The sequence below is a fragment of the Leuciscus leuciscus genome (genome assembly GCF_965113295.1).
Source record: "Leuciscus leuciscus genome assembly, chromosome: 7".
Taxonomy (NCBI): Eukaryota; Metazoa; Chordata; class Actinopteri; order Cypriniformes; family Leuciscidae; genus Leuciscus; species Leuciscus leuciscus.
The window spans coordinates 5,530,608-5,550,886 of record NC_138731.1 but is presented as its reverse complement, the minus strand read 5'-3'; the positions used below and the strand labels follow the sequence as shown (position 1 = coordinate 5,550,886).

At 38.7% G+C, this 20,279-nt stretch overlaps 2 protein-coding genes across 7 annotated transcripts in view; both read left to right on the top strand.

Annotated features, from left to right (window-relative positions):
• Positions 1–20,279, top strand: part of LOC309503314 (protein NLRC3-like) — a 186,173-nt gene that overhangs the window by 45,150 nt on the left and 120,744 nt on the right. The gene's annotated exons all lie outside the window — the stretch shown is intronic.
• Positions 3,304–19,284, top strand: LOC309503308 (uncharacterized protein). 6 transcript variants are annotated; one of them, XR_014207606.1, is made up of 13 exons: positions 3,304–3,612; positions 4,597–4,887; positions 6,290–6,538; positions 6,621–6,725; positions 6,852–6,890; positions 9,949–9,987; positions 10,153–10,647; positions 11,614–12,111; positions 15,575–15,820; positions 15,914–15,979; positions 16,134–16,757; positions 17,822–18,709; positions 18,759–19,284. XR_014207606.1 is itself a non-coding variant. In XM_082176061.1 (13 exons), the coding sequence occupies exons 2-13, from the start codon at positions 3,561–3,563 to the stop codon at positions 18,289–18,291; spliced, it is 3,174 nt and encodes a 1,057-aa protein (XP_082032187.1). In that variant the 5' UTR covers positions 3,306–3,424; positions 3,516–3,560; the 3' UTR covers positions 18,292–19,284. The 6 variants fall into 6 exon arrangements, 5 of the variants coding, with proteins under 5 accessions (XP_082032190.1, XP_082032186.1, XP_082032189.1 ...); XM_082176061.1 differs by having other exon boundaries at positions 3,306–3,424; positions 3,516–3,612; positions 17,822–19,284; XM_082176064.1 differs by having other exon boundaries at positions 10,153–10,621; positions 12,098–12,111; positions 17,822–19,284.

Below are 20,279 nucleotides of genomic sequence, written 5' to 3'. Positions count from 1 at the left end.
TATGATTATTTAGATTGTCAGCTGTATTTCACTGTCCTATATGCTCAGAGTTTGTTTGTTGATTTCCTCATGTGTTTCTCCAAACCCAGACTCCATTATAACGGTAAGAACAAGCGTCACTATCACACACTGACCACAGGACTCTCTCTCTTTCTGTCCAGTTCATCATTGGCCTGTTCCTGCAATCTTGAGCTCTTAAACAGAGTTGCACCTTTAATGCTGATGTGTTTTGTTGTAGAATAGCGCCACCATGTGTCATCAGCTGACTACTGCGGCTCTGAGCTTCTCTGATGCTGATAGTGATGTTGGGATGTTTTCTCTTTCTGTAGATGATGTTTTGTCCCGGGGCTCGATATGCCTGGATGACATGGTTCAGGAGGACACTATCGCTCGACTGCACTGTCTCTATGTCGTGTTCAGAACACCTCACAGTTTCACATGAGAAAAGAGCAGATATTACACACTTTACACAAATATTCTCACATTACTTACAATCCCATGTGATAAATATTAGATATGATAGATAAACTATTTTCTTAAATTTAAATTAGAAGAACTATCTTGCTTATTGTACTCACTCATATTATCTAACTGAAATAGAGTCTAACTATCTATTGTCCAGCGATAGCTAAACATTAACTATAACGCCCTTCACAAAATACCTGTCTAGATTCCAGAGAGGTCAACTACTACTTTAAAATGTCAAAAAATAAATAAAATAAATAAAATTCAGTCATTTCATCAACTTACTAGCAAGTGTGCTTGAGAAACACTGAAATGAATGGGGTTCAATGCTGGAACCATAGACTGTAAAAAATATGGACAAAGCGTCTGTGACGTCACCCATAGACTTTCTGAAGAACGGGTTTGAAGCCGTTTATGGGGGGTATGGGCGGCGCCATCTTGGAAAATCTTGGGAAACCCTAACCCCGCCCACCTTCTGACGCAGCGCGCGTCACTCAGCTCGCTCTGCTACTCCGGTTATCTCTGTGTATATTTTAGGCAACGAAATATGTTATAAAACACCATACTAACTCTTTTCGTTTTCATTTAAAGAAATCTTAAACATTATAGCCACACAAATGTGGTTCAGGCAACGCGTATTGATTATATTCACTGCACATAACGTTTGCCTATTTATAACAAAACGAAATATAAAACACAAACCTGCCTCTTTTCGTTTTAAATATAATATAAAAATATTAAACATTTTAATATGGTCCAGGCAATATGTGCATTTGTATTAAACAACAGATGTTGCAGTAAACAACATTACAGATCATCTTCGTTGTATTAAAATTTAAAATGACAAAACTCAACCCAGTCTCTTTTTGTTAAATTTCAGTTTTATCAATATTAGCTATTATAAAAGTATAAGTAAAAGGTAAAGTTACAATAAGCTATACAAATAAAGCAAACAATTCAGTCAAACATAAAAAGTCATGCGCTCGATCTAGTCTAACCATACAACGGTACAAGTTAAATATAGCTTATAAAGTTATGAAACTTCCCCTCAGCCAAAACGATTGCCCACGAGACCAAAAATCGCCCGTTAGATATAGACAAGACGACTACAGAGACGCCAGAGTCAGCGGCAAACCTCAAAACGTCTAGCCGATGAAAGGCTGCTCCAGGCGGGGTACATCGCGCCGAGCGCCCGGTCATCGCTGGATCTCACAACTGGATACAATTTTCATAAATCTTTATAAATAAACCACAGATTTGAACTTTAAACAACTACATTCTCGCCTGAAAAACTCTTAAAACTACATTTCATGATACAGAAACAGTAGTATTAGGCTATGTTCACACTTAGCGTCTTTTTTGACAAGAAAAAGTTGACAACGGCGTTTTTTTAGCAAAAAAAACCGCTGGCAGCGTTCGGTTACAAATAGCAGCCGAGCGCGTCTTTTGTTGCTATAACAAGAGCTGGAACAGTAGCCTAGTTCTGTGTGATGCAAAAAAATGTCGAGAAAGAGAAAGTTGGCTCTTGCGTTGGCTTTTGAAGTTACGGGGAGGAGAATGTCGGTTCACAAAGACGTTTGTGGGTGCACGACAGACAGTTGTTCTTGTTGTTATGGAAACGACAGGTCTCGCTACTCGCTTGTCATTGGTCAGCTGTCAAAAAGGCGCTTGACATAGGGCGTTCTTTTCAGAAAAGTTGAACTTTTTTCAACTTAAAAAGACGCTCTGAGCTGCAGAAAAAGACGCCGGCGGTGGCGTCTAAAAAAGCGCTCAGGACTTTTTTGAAAAAACGGTTCACTCCATAGGGTTATAATGTAGAACAGACGCTGGCAGTTTGAAAAAAGACGCTAAGTGTGAACATAGCCTTATATGTCAACTGTATTAAAAAATGGCGCTTCTTATGTTGTCATTCTGCCTTTCAGCTGTCAATCAAGCTGTCAATCAAAGTTAACCACGCCCTTATTGTCATACATTTTATATCTAAATACTATCTAAACTAACGAGTTAGAAAAAAATTCACTACCCTCGCCGTTGTCAGGCACTCGGAACCTATCGAAAAATCCAATAATAGTCCATGGGACCAACCTGTAAAAACATGATTTTATGCTGTGAAAACGGACATTTTAACATGGGGGCTATGGACATTTGCTCCCTTTTGGGACCTTCCCCTAGCGGATTTTCGATGTATTGCAGTTTTTCGCACTTCCGGGTAGGCTTCATTTTTCAGATCAGAATGTTGCCCCTTGGCTGGAACGCGTTAAGCCTGGTTCACACGGCAGGATAATTAGGCCGATTTTAGCCCCGATTCACCCCTTCCGACAATCTTAAGGATGCTCCGATTATCGTAAAATAATCTGATCAGATATTCCTGCCGTGTGTGGTGTGTTAAGACTGCTCTCGTCTGCTCGGAAGGACGTCGGGACCGCTCCGATCTCAAATCGGGGATATCCAACATGTTGGATTTATTTGGCCCGATTTCTCCTCGTGTGTGGTGTCCCCCGGGGACAAACGAGCACGCAGCCTGTGGACTGTGGAGTGTAGCCAATCAGAAAGCGAGGTGACGAGGCGGCGAGGAAGCACCGGGAAACATAATCAAAACAGTCGGCGGCATCGCACACCAGAAAGTCCGGTGGACGTCGGAGATAATCGCCTTTTCTTCTGATAACGTTTTTTTTCCGGTTGAAAACAAACTACAAACTATTGCCACTGCAATTGTTTGTTAACAAATAATTACATTAAGAAAATATAGCATTGGTGCTATGTTTTGTGATCGCTTTTAGTGTGAAAATCATCATGAAAGAGACCATTAGCTGTTATATAACCGGTTGTCGTTTACTCCTTGCGTCACTTATAAAGGTGCGTTTACACCTTCAGTCTCCGCCCACAGTTTCAGGAGTCCACTCGATACCTTTAAGCGGAGTTTCCTTTTCATTCTTCCTTTACTCACTGCCTCAAAACGGTGTGGCGACTTTTTAATGGCTTATTTTGTTTTGTTTTGTTAGCGTTCGCTGTCGAGATTTATGCAGTCTCCATTAATTATCCCCGCACAGGCGCGCGCACGGGGTTAAACAGAAACTCTCGAGACCCGAGGGAAGATGGCAGTAACTAAGAGTTTGGTCTTCATTACATGTCTCTGTTTAGCTCGAGGTAAGTCCACAGCTTTTTAAACATGGAGATGAAGTGAAACAGACTGTTCCCCTGTAGTCCAGGTGCAATGACCTGTGCGGGAAACAGAAACTCTGGGCAGGTCGAAACACTATTCGCGGAAATGCTTCTTTAATCAGTCGTTGTTTAAAGAGTTCTGGAACGGGTTATGAAGTATTTTATAACATTTAAGGAATAGTTGAAGCCAGACTAAAAATATTAAAAGTCGAACGTGTGTAAACTTTGGTGAATCTCTCTTTGAATGCAGGACTTTCACGTAACTTTGGACTGAAGCTGTTCTGTGATCTTGAACTGAAACACAAAACCTTTATTTGATATAGGCTAGAGGTTTCTACCAAAGTGGGGTTTGTTGTTTGTCTACAATATTATGTTTTGGGTTTTTTTTTTTTTTTGAGCCAACAACTTGCAGGATGGTAACTTGATTTAATGAAACACCAAGAACAAGGTCATATTTCATATCAAAATCAAAGGAATAAAGTCATTGTATTTAGCATAAAGACAATTAGCCTAAATCTCAGGCTGTAGACTTTAATGTAGTTTATATGCATAATTGTATTATTTATAATTGAAGTATCTATTGTTTCAATTGTTTATTTAACATTACAAATGTATTACAGTATATTTACTGTTATATAGTAAAGATTACTGTATTGCAGCAATGACAATCTGTCATTAACTCTTGAAACACGTAGACACATTATGGCAATGAGAATGTTGGGGGAATATCCTGGAAAACTGTTGGTGCATTTAAACATTTATTAAAATTTTTTAAATATGGTACAGTGCAAATAATAAAATATGCTTAATTGTCTCATAGCAAAATATTATGTCCTGTATTTGTCTTTTGATTTTAGTGTAAAATATGACCCAGGTTTATTTTTGTGAGATTCACCCATTGATCTTCACTAAAGAAGAACCATTGAAACAAAGAAGCTTCACTAATAGTGTCTCTTTCATCTCCTATAGATTTTGTTTTCTGTGATGACTATGAAGAAATTGGAAAAGACATCACACTTACTCCAAGCATTCATGGAAAGCCTACAGAAATACTGTGGAAACACAATGGGAACATGGTTCTGTTGTATGACGGGAGTGAGGTGGTGGAGTACGGCTCGTTCACTCGACGTTTGGTGGTTGATTTTGAAACAGGAAAACTCACAATAAGAAAACTAAAGAGCCAAGACAGTGGACAATATGAGTCTGATATTGTGATCAATGGGAAAGTTCAGACCTCCAGTCATACCGTGACAGTTTTGGGTAATCTATCTATCTATCTATCTATCTATCTATCTATCTATCTATCTATCTATCTATCTATCTATCTATCTATCTATCTATCTATCTATCTATCTATCTATCTATCTATCTATCTATCTATCTCTTACCTTACCGTCTGTAGTGTCAAACTAAAAGGCTCTTCTGCTTGGTGAAATTCAATTTTTTAGACTAATGTATATCAGTTGAAGCAAATTTTGTTAAAAGGGAAATATGTATATTTAATCATAACTCCTTATAATTAATTATTAATATTGAATTGATTAAAATTTTCAATCAATTCATCTGTTCGTCCAGCGAACACTCAGTATTGTTTCAGAAAGTATATTTTTCATGGCCACTGAAAAATAGCGCTGTATAGCGTAGCTGTGATTGCATTGTTAAATTGACGTTGATTTAAAAGCAGAGACTAGAATCAAAACTCACATGAATGTGCACAAAATTTTATTTAACTAAATCAAAAACACATAACTAATCTAAACAAACACATACACACAATCACGCATACATGGGAAATTAAAAACGTGAGATTGAATGAAACCGGGTACAGAACCCGGGGGAATGAAGCTATCAGAAGAGTCATTTAACCATCTGAAGGAACCATCAGCTTCTTACTTCAAAGCACCTTGTCAACAAGAGGTCTACCGCTTATACTAAACCTCTGTGTAGTTAGAAACATGTAGGATACAAGCAATGCCTTAGCTGTTGCAGTAAGTCAATGGTGTTGAAGTTACAATCAGTTTCTTCTTTGTTGAACGCAGAAATGAACACTTGCGGTATTAGTTTGACTCTGTTATGGTCAAGGAAGTTACACATGGCTTGATTATTTACTCCTGAATAATACAATATTTAAGGCAAGGCAAGTTTATTTATATAGCACATTTCATACACAATGGCAATTCAAAGTGCTTTACATAGAAGAAATAAAAATAATAAAAAGAAATAAGAATAATTAAAACAGTTTAGAAAAATAAAAAATAAAATACAGTACAAACAGTCGGACGAACATTGGCACAGTGCTCATTCAGTAAATGCATAGTTAAACAGATGTGAGATTTACCAAGCCTCCCTGTAGCTCAAACAGTAGAGCACTGGCGCTTGTAACGCCACGGTCATGGGTTCGATTCCTAGGAAAAGCAAGAACTGATAAGAAAGTAAATGTGTACCTTGAAATGCAATGTTAGTCGCTTTGGATAAAAGCATCTGCCAAATGTAAATGTGCCCAAAAATATTTAAAACAGAGAAAGTGACATTAACAATGTTATTGATTAATAATCTATAACCTTGATTATTAACTAAAACAGTTTTAGTTATTGATTAGTAATCTCAAAATGAGCAAATATCCACTGATTATCACGAATGCCTCTCTGCTTTTGGGTCTTAGATGTTCTGCCAGAGCCTCAGGTGACCTGTGAACCGGAGGAGACTTCAAATGTTAATAAACTGTTGTGTTCGGTGGAATCCCGAAGTCAGCTGAGCTATGAATGGAGAGGACCAAATATAAAGGTTCAATCGGGACCAGAGCTTCTCGTTGAAGAACAGGAGGAAAACCGTGACTCGGTCTATACCTGCACTGTGGAGAATCGAGCTAACAGCAAGAGCACAGACTTTACTCTGAGAGACTGCCACACAGGTTCGCCAGCCAATCGTTCAACACCACTGTTGTAGATGCCTTGAGACTCTGATGTCGTTTACACTGTGTCGTTTGTGTGCAGGCGGAGCAGGGGCTGCTGTACTTGTTCCAGTCTTAATAGTAACAATACTTCTCATCATTCTGCTTATTCTACTGGGAATATTCTTATACAGACGTAGAGAAAAGTGTAAGTGCCATGAAAACGTATTCAACAATTTACACTCAAAATACATCTTAATTTGACACCCATGTCTCACAAAGATTATATTACAAAGATTAACACATTTCTTTTGTCTTGTACATGGATGAGCAGCAAGGCAGTCTGGCAAGAAAACACCAGACCCTGAAAATGGTAAGATCAGGGCTTGTACAGAGCTTGGAAAATGTTTGATTTTTAACTCTTACGCCTGGTTCACACCGGACGCCGAAGCGGCGCGGAATGGAAAATCACGCGCGGTCCGGCGCCTGCCTGTTCACACCAGACGCGTATTCTCCGCGGCGGTCGACAAGCGCTTCTGCTCAGTTGTTGTTTATTCAGAGCTATTTTTTACATCATGGGTAAGTAAATAACCTCATAAAATGAATACACCATGTTTCTGTAACCAAGAAGTTTGTACACTTCTTTTATTAATCCGTTGTCGAGACACACACGCAGCCAGAGAGAGAATATGGTAGACAGTTTTTTTCTTTGTTTTCATCTTTCTAGTCTGTTTAGATACACAAATATGATCGCATTTGTCACTCGCGGTATTTTAATTTGAAAATTGCTTTTATTTTGACAATTGACCGGACGTCTCGTGTTTCTTGGTGTGACTTCCTGCCGGAATGGACGCGGATCACTCGCGGTCGCGCAAAAAATAGACCAGACGCCGAAACTGGCGCTTCACGGTGCGGGCCGGCCGCGGCGCTCCGCGTCTGGTGTGAACGACACCATAGGTTAACATGGGCGCCGAAAGGAAGCGGCCTCCGTTCCGCGCCGCTTCGGCGTCCGGTGTGAACCCGGCCTTATGCTTTCAAGGTTTGAGATGTGCTTCAAGTAAGGATCAATGCCCTTCGAGGCAGTGGCGGTTCTACATTGAATTACACCCTGGGCGAGACCCCCTTCGAGCGCCCACCCCCCCATAAGAAATTTTTCTTACACCATTGGCAGATCATGTTTTGCTTGTTTTAAGCAAAAACTCAATTTTTATTTATTTCCCCGGAAAACAAGACTTAATATCTTATGTCATTTTACTACTTTAGTAAAATAACGTTATGCATCTTTATTTAAGAAATGTTTGATATTTGGACTGGAAACAAGACAAAAATACTAAGTAAGAAAAGCATTTTTTGCAGTGTAATAACTGAACTTGTAACAGTTTTGTTGCAAAGCACAATATTATGGTTAAATTAGATCTCGTGTTTGAGTTAAAGCCGAATTATTGTTAAGCATAGAAAGAATCATAGCAAAAAGGCTAACAAATAAGAGTTATACCCACCAATTAATATTGCCCCTTCATTCATGACATGGATACCGTAATCATACAGAGAAAACATAGTTGCATACCTTTTATCTTTCGCTCGTTTCTAAATTGGGCACCTGATGGCTTTGACCTTTCTTGTCCATCTCTTATTTGGCACTCGACATCGACAATCAACAGATATCCCCTGATCCCCCCCATACCAACTGTCACTCACGACGAGTCACGACCAGAAGTCAAGACTAAACCAATTCACCTTGGTGGTGGTGACTAAGTAATCGTTTTGTATTCCCTATTTTTATTAGCCATTCAGACAATTCAGAAAAACAAAAATGTGCAGGAAATATAGAGGCCTGTATTTATAATATTATGAATGAAATGTGCGTTATTTGGAAGAAAGTCGAGGTGTGACTGACTTAGATAACTATATGGATCCCCCCCCCCCCCCCCCCCTCCCTGTCCGTTCCATTTGGGAGAGACCCAGAGGTGAACTTTCATCCGCGCCCGCGCCTCCGCGCCCCCTCCCCTTTCCCCTTCTCAAACAAACAGCTTCTGTGCACGGCATCTTCTCAGCAAGCAGGGGCGCCTGCAGCTGCAGGGGGCGCAAATTTGCCAATTCCCCACACAGTGAAATGATAGATAATAGAAAACCGCTTCGCGGCGCAGATTATTATTTTTTTTATTTTTTTGCTCGTGCCGGCGGCGCCGCCCCCCCCCCCCCCTAAAAATGCCGCCCCAGGCGATTGCCCGGTTCGCCCGTGCCAAAAACCGCTACTGCTTCGAGGTGTCCATTGTCAGGTATTAATGGACGACGGCGAGGCGTGAACCGTCCGACGCGCAGCCAAAGTCCATTAATACCTGACAGTGGACACCTCGAAGGGCATTAACCCGCTTATATCATGGTCACTTGCCAAATTACACATTTTTAAAACAGTTTATATTTTAATTAGTTTTACAATCGAAATCTAAAGTTTTTACAAACAATAACTTGGTTTCCCTGGTTACGCCTTATGGTTTATTTAGCAACTGGAGATATTTATAGACCGCTCGATTTATAGTCCGTATAGATACTTTGACTGCCTGTTGCTATGGTTACTCACAGCTGATGTAGACAGCGCATTTATTTATTAAATTTCGAACGGTAAACAGTCAGTTTCACCAGAACTCCTTTACTAGGGGTCCTCTATCACTTTATAATGGACACCCTGCAGCCAATCAGAATCGAGTTTTCACCCAGACCATGGTATAATTTTGAATATTTGACATGACATGATTTGACATCTTGTGTGACTTGTAAGAAAAACAATACAAATGTTGCTCTTTCTACAAAACAAAAGTTTGCAAGTTATATAATTTTGCATAATATGCTTTAGCCAAACATCCATATTAAAATAACATCATCTCAAATAGTCTTATAAATATAAATAGTAGTTCTTTTATTAAGATTTTTTTTTTATTTTTTTATTGCTCTAGTTAGCAATTTCTTGATGACTGTCTGTCCAGGAAGCCTGGCTTCCCTCAAAATCTCATCAGAAATGTATTTTGTCTAGGTATAATTAATCTCTCTATTTATTAAATATTCGTAAGCATTTAATATGTATGTGAACGTAAGTTAAATCATATTGTGATTTCTGTGTGCAGAATCACAGCCTATTATTGGGCTTCAGTTGAAGTTTATGGGAGATAGTTAAGCCTGATTTCAAAGGGGCGAAGTCAAAGATATAAAGCTTCAAGCTTGGGATTCACTAAATGATATTTGCCTATAATTTGCATACGATGTCCTGCCTTATCTATTTGAGGATTGGATGAGCTCCTAAATATGCAGGACTTTGCAAACTTGATAGTTCTTGCTATTCATACATTCACTTGTACAGACATTTAATAGAGCATAAGCATTTTATATAATAAAATATAATTTTATGTAATAAATAATGTTTTCTATTAATTTAGGGAGCCTGTTGAGAAACGACCCAACGGATGTCATTCCAGGTAACAATTACTATTTAGTATTATTATCATCAGTAGACATGCTGATATTTACAGTGGAAGCTGTTGCTGGTGTTGCTGGATAACACTATAAACTCACTCTCAGCTCTCATTGAGAATGAATGACGCTTGAATCGGCTGTTAATGTCTTTGAATGCTTTGTTTCAGGTTCGTCTGAAGCCACACTCCCTAGTCACACCAGACTTCCCCCTCAAAAACCATCTATTGTTGATAAGAAATGGGATCAGGACAATGGAGCAGAGAGTTCAGGTGAAACTGATGAAGGACAAACACTTTTGAAGGAAACAAAAAAATTGCAGGAACAGCATCTAAAACAGAGTCCACAATCTGCTGTGTCAGAACCAAACCAAGAGGACACCGGAGATGTAGATGAAGGAGAACTAGACAAACATGAGAAGAACAGCAAACATGCAGTTGAAGCAGAAGAAAACACTCACAGCAAACCTGATGAAGCAGAGAAGGAGAGACATAAACAGAGACAAGAAGAAGAGGAGAAAGAGAAAAGTCAGAAACAGGAGAGCGGAGATGAAGAGAAGTTTCCTGAGCATCAGAACAAGAGAGAAGAGCAGAAAACTGAAGATCACAGTGAGGATAATCAGACACCAGGAGAGAAAGAAGAGACGGAAGACAGACGAGACACAGGTAAAACACTGATTATATGTTTGTCTGGAGAAACAGAACATGATTCTGAAATAAACATCTCATCTGATCTGACTTTATCTGTGTAATAATTCTCTGCTGATAATAAAGGAGTTTATATATGTATACAGTGTTAGGCGTCGTATTCCTATAGGTAGACGTGGATCAGCTGATGCGAGTTTGACTAACGTGACCTGCCAGAACTGACGCTACGCTTGATTTTTAAATGGTACAATCAATGTAAATATTCTGATTGTTTGAATTTTACTAAAATAACCCATTGGTCTTTCATAGTAGCATACATTTTAGATCATAACCACAGTTAAAACCACACATATATCACCTCAATACCATAGTAAAATGTAACTATATAGTTTCTATGGTAGTTGTATGAAAAACAGTAGCCTAAATACATTTAGTATAAATGCACAAAGTTTAATCACAAAAAAGACTGTCATTATATTCCATTAATCCTTTAATAAATGTAAGGCATGTCTTAAATTTGATATGAATATTCCACATTCCTGCCATAATACCATGGTGCAGTTAGTGTTACTACGGTAAACCCATGGTAAATGATTGTGATATGTTTGTCGACTGTATCGTTGCGCAGTGTTTCTCCTGTTTGTCTGCGCTGTTCAATCTGGCCATTAAATGATTAACTCTGAGCGGATAAATGGTGCGTGTGTAGTGGTTCAAATGAGTAGCGCTGGTTCATTTCCTTGTTTGGCATATTAACATTATCGAACACTTACCGAACTCTTGTTATCGTTTTATCGAGGAACATTATAGCGCAATAATTAGCGCTTTATCGCCCAGCCCTAATTATCAGTAGACATGCCGACATGATATTTACAGTGGAAGCTGTTGCTGGTGTTGCTGGATAACACTATAAACTCACTCTCAGCTCTCATTGAGAATAAATGACGCTTGAATCGGCTGTTAATGTCTTTGAATGCTTTGTTTCAGGTTCGTCTGAAGCCACACTCCCTAGTCACACCAGACTTCCCCCTCAAAAACCATCTATTGTTGATAAGAAATGGGATCAGGACTATGGAGCAGAGAGTTCAGGTGAAACTGATGAAGGACAAACACTTTTGAAGGAAACAAAAAAATTGCAGGAACAAAATCTTAAACAGAGTCCACAATCTGCTGTGTCAGAACCAAACCAAGAGGACACCGGAGATGGAGATGAAGGAGAACTAGACAAACATGAGAAGAACAGCAAACATGCAGTTGAAGCAGAAGAAAACACTCACAGCAAACCTGATGAAGCAGAGAAGGAGAGACATAAACAGAGAGAAGAAGAAGAAGAGGAGAAAGAGAAAAGTCAGAAACAGGAGAGCGGAGATGAAGAGAAGTTTCCTGAGCATCAGAACAAGAGAGAAGAGCAGAAAACTGAAGATCACAGTGAGGATAATCAGACACCAGGAGAGAAAGAAGAGACAGAAGACAGACGAGACACAGGTAAAACACTGATTATATGTTTGTCTGGAGCAAGGTTATTATAGTTTTGCATTTTTAAATTCGTTTTTATTTTAATATAATTTTCAAATTTCCTATAAATTTCAGTTTAGTTTTATTTAGTTTCATTAATGGTTTTGTTAGTTTAGTTTGTGAACACGTTTTCTATTTAGTTAGTTTTTATATATTTAGTAATTATAAGTTTTAGTAATTATATTAGCAGAGTTACAGAACACTTCTATTTAAAGACATTTAATCTCAGCAAAGTTTAATGTTTGCAGGTTACAGATAACTCTTGTGAAAACCAATTAATAATAAAAATAAAATAATTGTTTGAGGATGATCAAAGAACCAAACAAATGCAAGTAAAAAATATTAATTCATAGGCTAACCACGGATATTATATATATATATCTCTGGTTAGCCTATGAATGAATATTTTTTACTTAAATCCTTTCAAACATTATTCTTGTAGGCTATGGATTAATTTATGCTTTTTGTATTGCATCGTTTACAATCATATACTCATAGTTATACTCATCTTCAAATGTTCTATTCAGACCAGACATTTAGTGTAGTATACTCAAATATACTCTATTTCTGGGCTATAGACGTGCTGTCTGTTTTTTCCGTTTTCTGCTCAGTGTGGTATCTTGTCTAATATGTGTGGTAGGCCTATCTTGTTTAGGCTAGTTTCACATGAGATGGTGATCTTACCTGAAATTAAGGCACTGCTGTATTTGCATAAGGTCTAGACATGATGGAAATATTAAGCCTCTTTGACCATTTCTGCTTCTTAGGGCTGGTTCACACAGAAAGCGTTTTTTCTTTGAAAAACTGAAATAATATGCGGGCACAGTGGGGGAAAACCGCAAGGTCTCGATACACGTCTTTTAAAACTTTAACTTATTTGAACTTAAAGGGTAACTAAACCCCTGGTGAGAGCCTGACTCCACCCACTGGCAATATTTGAAAAATGCTGGATAAGTAGGCAGAGCCCCTACCACAACTTTCAAAAAGAAAATTCACCTGCAGTAGCCACTGTTCAACCTGTAGAGGGCAGCACTCAGACGTTTTCACACCATATTTTGTAGAATTAAAACACTTTAAACACAAATGTCAAAAAAATACTTGAATCAATGAACAGCACTAATAAAGCCCCAGTCTTACAGATCATTACCTAAAAAAAAGTTGTTTTAGGGTTTAGTTCCCCTTTGAGTGCTGTGCTTCTAGAGCATCATGTCATGCCCGTGATGCTGCAGAAGACGCGAGACTCCAGCGCAACGGTCATACACTGACAAATACAGTGCAGTGGAATGGAAAAGGTGATTTTCTGGTAGAGGATGACAGCTTATTAATTACAAAAACGATTATTTATTTTTGCTAATTATTATTTTGTTTCAGTTAGTTTCTCAGTAACTGTTGTTAGTTTCGTTTAGTTTTAGTTTTTCATTTATGTTGAAATTTCTATTTTTATTTCAGTTTATGAAAATGTTTTTTGACCAATAGTTTTAGTCTTAGTTTCAGTTTTCGTTCACAAAAATAACCTTGGTCTGGAGAAACAGAACATGATTCTGAAATAAACATCTCATCTGGATATAAAATACCATTTTTATTACTTTTGTAATGTATTTAAATTGATATAGAAGGAGTTTTAAGGGTTTGTTCACCCGATTTATTGAGTAATTTCCTGTTAAAAAGATAAATCACTCAAAAAAGAAATGGATCTTTTTCTCATCCTCATGTCAGCAATATGATGGATATCAGTGGAACACAAGAGGAGAATTTCAAGCATCTTCACGCAGATTTCTTCAAGCTCCACAAACTACATTAGAAAGCATAATAAAAGTTTAATTCATGTAGCTTCTGCACTGTGTTCCTATCCATAAGTTATTTATGTAATAGCTTATAACATACAGACCTAAATGTTATTCACTGAAAGTTTTCCCTCCACAACTCTCAAACTACACCAGATGTCAGGTTGTCTGATGTCTTGCATCAAGAGCGTCGTATTAAAGCGCATTAAAGGTGCTGTAAGTGATGCCGGGAGTGTTGACATTCGAATTGTTGTCAAACAAAACGGAGGCTAGCTAGACCCTCCCTCCTCCTCATCCCGTCTCCTCCCTCCTCCCCTCCCCTCCCTTCCGGCATAAAGGAAAGTCAAAGTAGTCACTAAAAACAAAGTTAAGTTTTACTGATACTTCATTTAATGTGTAATGTCGCCAAGTTAGATAAATGCTTTTATATATTGCAGAACAGAATGCAGAAAAAGAGAAACATTGTCTTAAAATCGTTTCGCCACCTGAGGTTATAACTATAACTATAGCTCCCATACAAGGACGCAATAATAGCAAGATAACGTTAGCTTCGCGTTTCCCAGTGAGCATAAACAACGGCGGCGGCGTAAACAAATTTAGTCAAAGTTGTCAATAGCCTATAAATGAACATTCAAATCCATAACAAACAGTGGATGAAAACAATCATTCACACATTGTCGCCCTACTGTGAATTTGCTTGATCATTTACAATAGAGATTGATCGCTAGCTGTTAGAAATATATATGTTGTATTCACCAAAGCTAACGCTGACTGCATAGTTCTAGCTAATTACATCCTTGTGTTGGTTTGGCGAACATGAACGTCAGTTTAGAAAGAAATATGGATTTACCTGTTCTGCAAAAACAGAGCAACTGAATGTCGGATTGGAAGCCCTTCTGCCGCCGGAGTTCTCGCCACATTTCGAGGGTTTTTCCGATGTAAATTTGGGACTTCGCGCGTTCCTTATCCTTGTCCCTCTTCTTTACAATTTGTTCATCGGAACGTCGTCTCATTAGTCGTGTGTCGGCCATAATTCAAACTTCCCTCTTCATGCGTCTCTCTCCTCCACACCCCCTTCATGTGCACGCGCACTAACCCCCAAACCACACCCCTCAAATACTTCTTGTCGGTGATTGGCTGGAGCACTGTTTGTTGTGTTTCGTGGTGCGGGTGAGCCCAGTTTGTTTTTGTTGCCGTTTGTGGAGCCTGTGGTGTCTACAGAGACCGCGTTTTTTTACAGTGTGTTCAGGGGACAGGATAGTGAGGAGATGTTTGCTGTATGTGACAAAAATGTTTTGGCCTAAAAAACGCGTGACATCACTTAGAGCACCTTTAATGGAAGAATTTAATCTTCAGTCCGTTTGTCACACAAGGCTTAAGGAGATTGGGAATATAACACATGAGATGTATGGACTCATTTTATGGTTCTTTCATGGTGATTTGATTGTGTTTTTGTCCGTTTTGATAATGGTCACTATGAACTGTTGAATAAATAAGAGTTGTGTGAAGATTTTAAAAAAATACTCCTTTTGTATTCCACTGAAAAACTAAGGGTTTAAAGCAGACCTCAATATCAGAAGCATTAACCTATCGTTAGGTGGAGGACACACACTTACTAATTACATTTTTGTTCAATTTTGAAATCATAGAGACTGTGAGTCCACAATCTGCTGTCACAGAAAGAATGGATAGAGAAAATGAAGCAGAACAACAACACAAAAACGAGAAGAAGAGCCAAAGAGACAAAGGTGAACAATCAGTTGAGCAGCAGAACGAGAGCATGAGAGATCAGAAAACCAAAGATACGGCTAATAGTGAGGATTGCATGAGACCAGGAGAGAAAGAAGAGAGAAGTGAAGAGAAAAACCAGGATGGGATAGACAGAGCAAACACAGGTAAAATGCAGATTTGTCTGGAGAAACAAAACCTTGCAGACAAATCACTGGATTCTGAAATAAACATCTGATCTGCTTTTCTGCTTATTTCAGCAGAAGCTCACGATCATCCCGCCGTGGATCAGCTGTTGGACGATGAGGCTCTCAGTTCTCCGGCGGGTTAGTTTCTGCCTTTTCTTCTGACCTGACTTTAACTCTGTACTTATTCTCTACACATCCAGTCCAGATTCAGAAGATTGATATTGTCATTTATTAGTCATTTGAACAAAGTGTTTGAATGAGTGGATGACGTTTCTTATCTTGTTCAATTTAGTAATGGATGCACCAGCTAACCTGGAGAAGAAACCTATAAACAGCAGTGACTCGTCTTCAAATCAAACTGACCGAAGTAATTACACAGAACAAGACAAAGAAGAAGAAAGAAAACGTCCTGGACTGGAACAGGAAGGTGGCCAGGAACACATGAAAGAAGAAATCAATCCTGATCCAGAGACACAAAGCTGCAAACAAACTGATTCAGACACTATAATAAACAGTGTGTCTCAGCGGCTGGGACACGACCATGAGTTGAGTAGACGAGATGAAGAAGTGCAAACAACTAATCTAAAACAGAGTCCACAATCTGCTGTGTCAGAACCAAACCAAGAGGACACCGGAAATGGAAATGAAGGAGAACTAGACAAAAATGAGAAGAACAGCGAACATGCAGTTGAAGCAGAAGAAAACACTCACAGCAAACCTGATGAAGCAGAGAAGGAGAGACAGAAACAGAGAGAAGAAGAAGAGGAGAAAGAGAAAAGTCAGAAACAGGAGAGCGGAGATGAAGAGAAGTTTCCTGAGCATCAGAACGAGAGAGAAGAGCAGAAAACTGAAGATCACAGTGAGGATAATCAGACACCAGGAGAGAAAGAAGAGACGGAAGACAGACGAGACACAGGTAAAACACTGATTATATGTTTGTCTGGAGAAACAGAACATGATTCTGAAATAAACATCTCATCTGATCTGATTTTACCTGTGTACTTATTGTCTATACATCCAGTCCAGATTCAGAAGATTGATATTATCATTTATTAGTCATTTGAACAAAGGGCCCTATCTTGCACCCAGCGCAATTGACTTTGTACAGCGACGCATGTATAATTCCTATTTTGCACCCGACGCACAGCGGACTTTTCCCTCCACAGACGCACGTCGGTAAATTAGGAAATTAACTTGCGCTCCCGTGGGCGGTTTAGCGAAAAGAGGAGGCGTGTTCCGGCGCAAACGTTCCCTGGTGCTATTTTGCAGTTTCAGAAAACAATTCCGCCACTGACCAGGAGAAATCTAGTCTAAAGTCAGTGGCGCGTTGCGCATGTTATTCAAATGCTATTTTAATGGTGCATGCTTGGCCATAATCAATGTAGCGTGTGCACAACGCGCATACACTTTATCTCATCTACACACAGACGCAGCATTTCTCATTTTTAGAAAACCATACATTATTACAAGGAAAAATATTAACACACGAGTGAAATCATTGTGGTGTCCATGAAGATGTGAAAAAATAGGCATAAATCTAGCTTACACATTTACCCAAATTATTATACACCTGTTTAACCGAAGATAATTTGGGTGTGTTTCTCCATCCCCAATGTCACTTCTCTGTGTTTTACGGCCCTGACGAGAACGTCGGTCTCTTCGGCTGTGAACCGCTCCTGGCGTGCGTCTGGCAAATCCGCCATTATAATAGCAATCCGCCATGGAACAAGCGTGTCACTCTGATTGGTTTATTTCACGTTACGCCCAAACCACACCTCTGAATAATGAAGCTACTTCAGATTAAACCATTTTAGATTTCTAAAGAGTCCTTTATCCCGCCGGTATAATAGCAACAGCGCCCAAGACCCGCCCACAAAGATACTTGCGTTTCGCGCTTGATACTTGTGTTTCAGATCGTTAAAATAGGGCCCAAAGTGTTTTAAATGATTGGATGACATATCTTGTTCAATTTATTTACAGATTCACCAGCTAACCTGGAGAAGAAACCTATAAACAGCAGTGACTCGTCTTCAAATAAAACTGACCAAGACCAGGAAGAAGTAAGAAACCATCCTGGATCAGAGCTGGATGAGGAAGAAACGGGTGCAACAAATCAGGAACCGGAAGGTGGCCAGGAACAAACGGCAGAAGAAAAAAATCCTGATCCAGAGATACATGAGGAGCAAAGCTGCATTAACGCTGACAAACAAGACAAGCAAACTGATTCAAACAGTGTGTCTCAGCGGCAGCTCGACGATGGGTTGAGTAGACAAGATGAAGAAGTGCCAAATAAATCAAAGATGACTGATAACGGCCAAAGCTTTAAACTGATTGATAATAATACAAAGGTTGTGCAAAATGAAGGAGAAACTGAAGTGCAAACTCAACCAGAAGATAGTGGTAATAGTGGACAGAGAGACATGAAGGAGGAAATGATCCACCGGAAATGAGTCAACACGTCAAAAATGAACTAGACTGTGATGTAAATGTTTCTGATTCAGACTAAATAAACAGTGACAAACCTGTGCCAGAGGACAAGAAACAACATGCAGTGAAGGACAGTCATCGTTCAGAGCTGGATCTGAGCACACAGACAGTATCTGGTGGAAGAACAGATGTTGAGATCAGCAATGAGGGAGGAGAGGTTTTGTCAGCTGTGAAAGATGAACAAACAAACACTGGTGAACTAGAGCCGTGTGGAGGGAGTAGTGAGAGTTGTGAGAAGGAAAACACTAGAGGAACATCAGAAATAACACAAGATAATGAAGGAAATGATGAACACGTTCTACAGCTGGTGGAAACGGATAGCGAGCCTGTGTGTGAACAAGATGTAGAGAAGGAACAGTCCAAATACTCCGGCATCAAATTGTGCCATCTGAATAAAAACTGTGGCTGTCAATATTTTACATTAGTTTAGTACAGTGGCAAGAATACATCAGTGAACCCTTTGGAACTATATATCTGTGTTTCCAATGACTTTATCCAGCCTGCCGTGTCCATGCTCACTCAGTATCATACATTTTTGAAAAGTACCGTACAGCTGTTTGTGTGTTAGTTTAGTCAATATTGTTTATGTTATATAGATTATGTTTGTCCATAATTGTAGCCTAGCGGAAGATCAAACCACATTTGATGAGTAATCAATGCAGAAAACTGTAGTTTTTGCCATGCAAACATGTGTTTAGCACCAGTATGTGCACTGCAAGCCTGTGGTTGACAGAAGCATAGGAGAAAAGTGGAAAGGTATTTTAAAGAAATGTAATTGATGCATATGCCAGTTAAATACTAAATATTTATTTAAAAAAAAAAAAACTTGGCAAAGACTAAATATATTTAATGTCAGTGAATTGCCTGAGAATATGATCACATATATTATTTAAGGAAATATTGTTATAGTTGCAGTTGTCTTCAGCCCTGCTTTGAAGAAAGCTGAAGAAGTGCCCATATAAGCTTAGGTGGGGTGGGGAGGTGAGGTGAGGTGGGGTTGAGATCAAGGTCAATTAAGGTAAATTACCATTACAGTGATAAACAGGAGTTTAGTACATTAGGCATGCGAGAGTGAGTCCGTTATTATTGATGCGTAAACAAACTTATGATGCGCTATAACATCATATTTCTGCATGAACACATTTCAGCGTGGCCTAACTGTTCACTTCTGATGTCGACACACCTTCAGAATCATGCGTTTTGAATTATGAATTTTTCTATTGAATTATGCGTTTTTATTTTTTATTTTGCTGTGTTTAGTAATTCTGAATGGATCCGTATAGTAGCTGTGTAAATGCAGTCAGGTCAAAGCTTCGGGTTAGGGATCTTTTGGTGTCTCCCTGTGGATCTGTTTGGCAGGTTGACTTGAGTAAGTACTTTTAAGTTGTAAAGTGTCTGCTTTGAATCTGTCTTATATATTGTTTTAAAAAGTTATAATTGATAGCTATAGCTGTATTATAATAGCTTAAATTTACAAAGTGTGTTTGCAAAAAGAATTCTGAACTTTTAAATCTATCTTGAATTTATTTTGTTTAAAAAATAATTTGCACAAACACTTCTCTTTGCTGCAGAAGTACAGTATCTTACAGTATGTCATCTTAGGGGATCTTGCAGGATCGGTTTGGAGAAAAAAGGTTGAGAGCCACTGGTTTGTTGGTTGGAATGTGAATAATAAGGCCCTGTTTTATTATTTTTGTTACACAAATTTAACAAACCAAATGTCTGTGATTGTTTCATTTAATTAAAAACATTCTAAATATTAAATCTTTTCTTGGCTGATTTCTAGAGATCTGATCAAAGTTTCCCTTAAAATAGGACTTGCAGGACTGGTACTTTTTAAAATTGTGTTTGTATATATGTCCAGATGCTTATTTGTTCACATGTTTCCCAGTGATTCAAAGAAAGAAAGTCATATGTTTGGAATGACAGAATCTTCTTCTTTTTTTTTTTC

Coding starts and splice junctions, on each gene's coding strand:
- LOC309503308 (XM_082176060.1), top strand. CDS start 3,561: ATGGCAGTAACTAAGAGTTTGGTCTTCATTACATGTCTCTGTTTAGCT. Junction 10,648..11,613: donor GGAAGACAGACGAGACACAG/GTAAAACACTGA, acceptor GCTTTGTTTCAG/GTTCGTCTGAAGCCACACTC. Junction 16,758..17,821: donor GGAAGACAGACGAGACACAG/GTAAAACACTGA, acceptor ATTTATTTACAG/ATTCACCAGCTAACCTGGAG.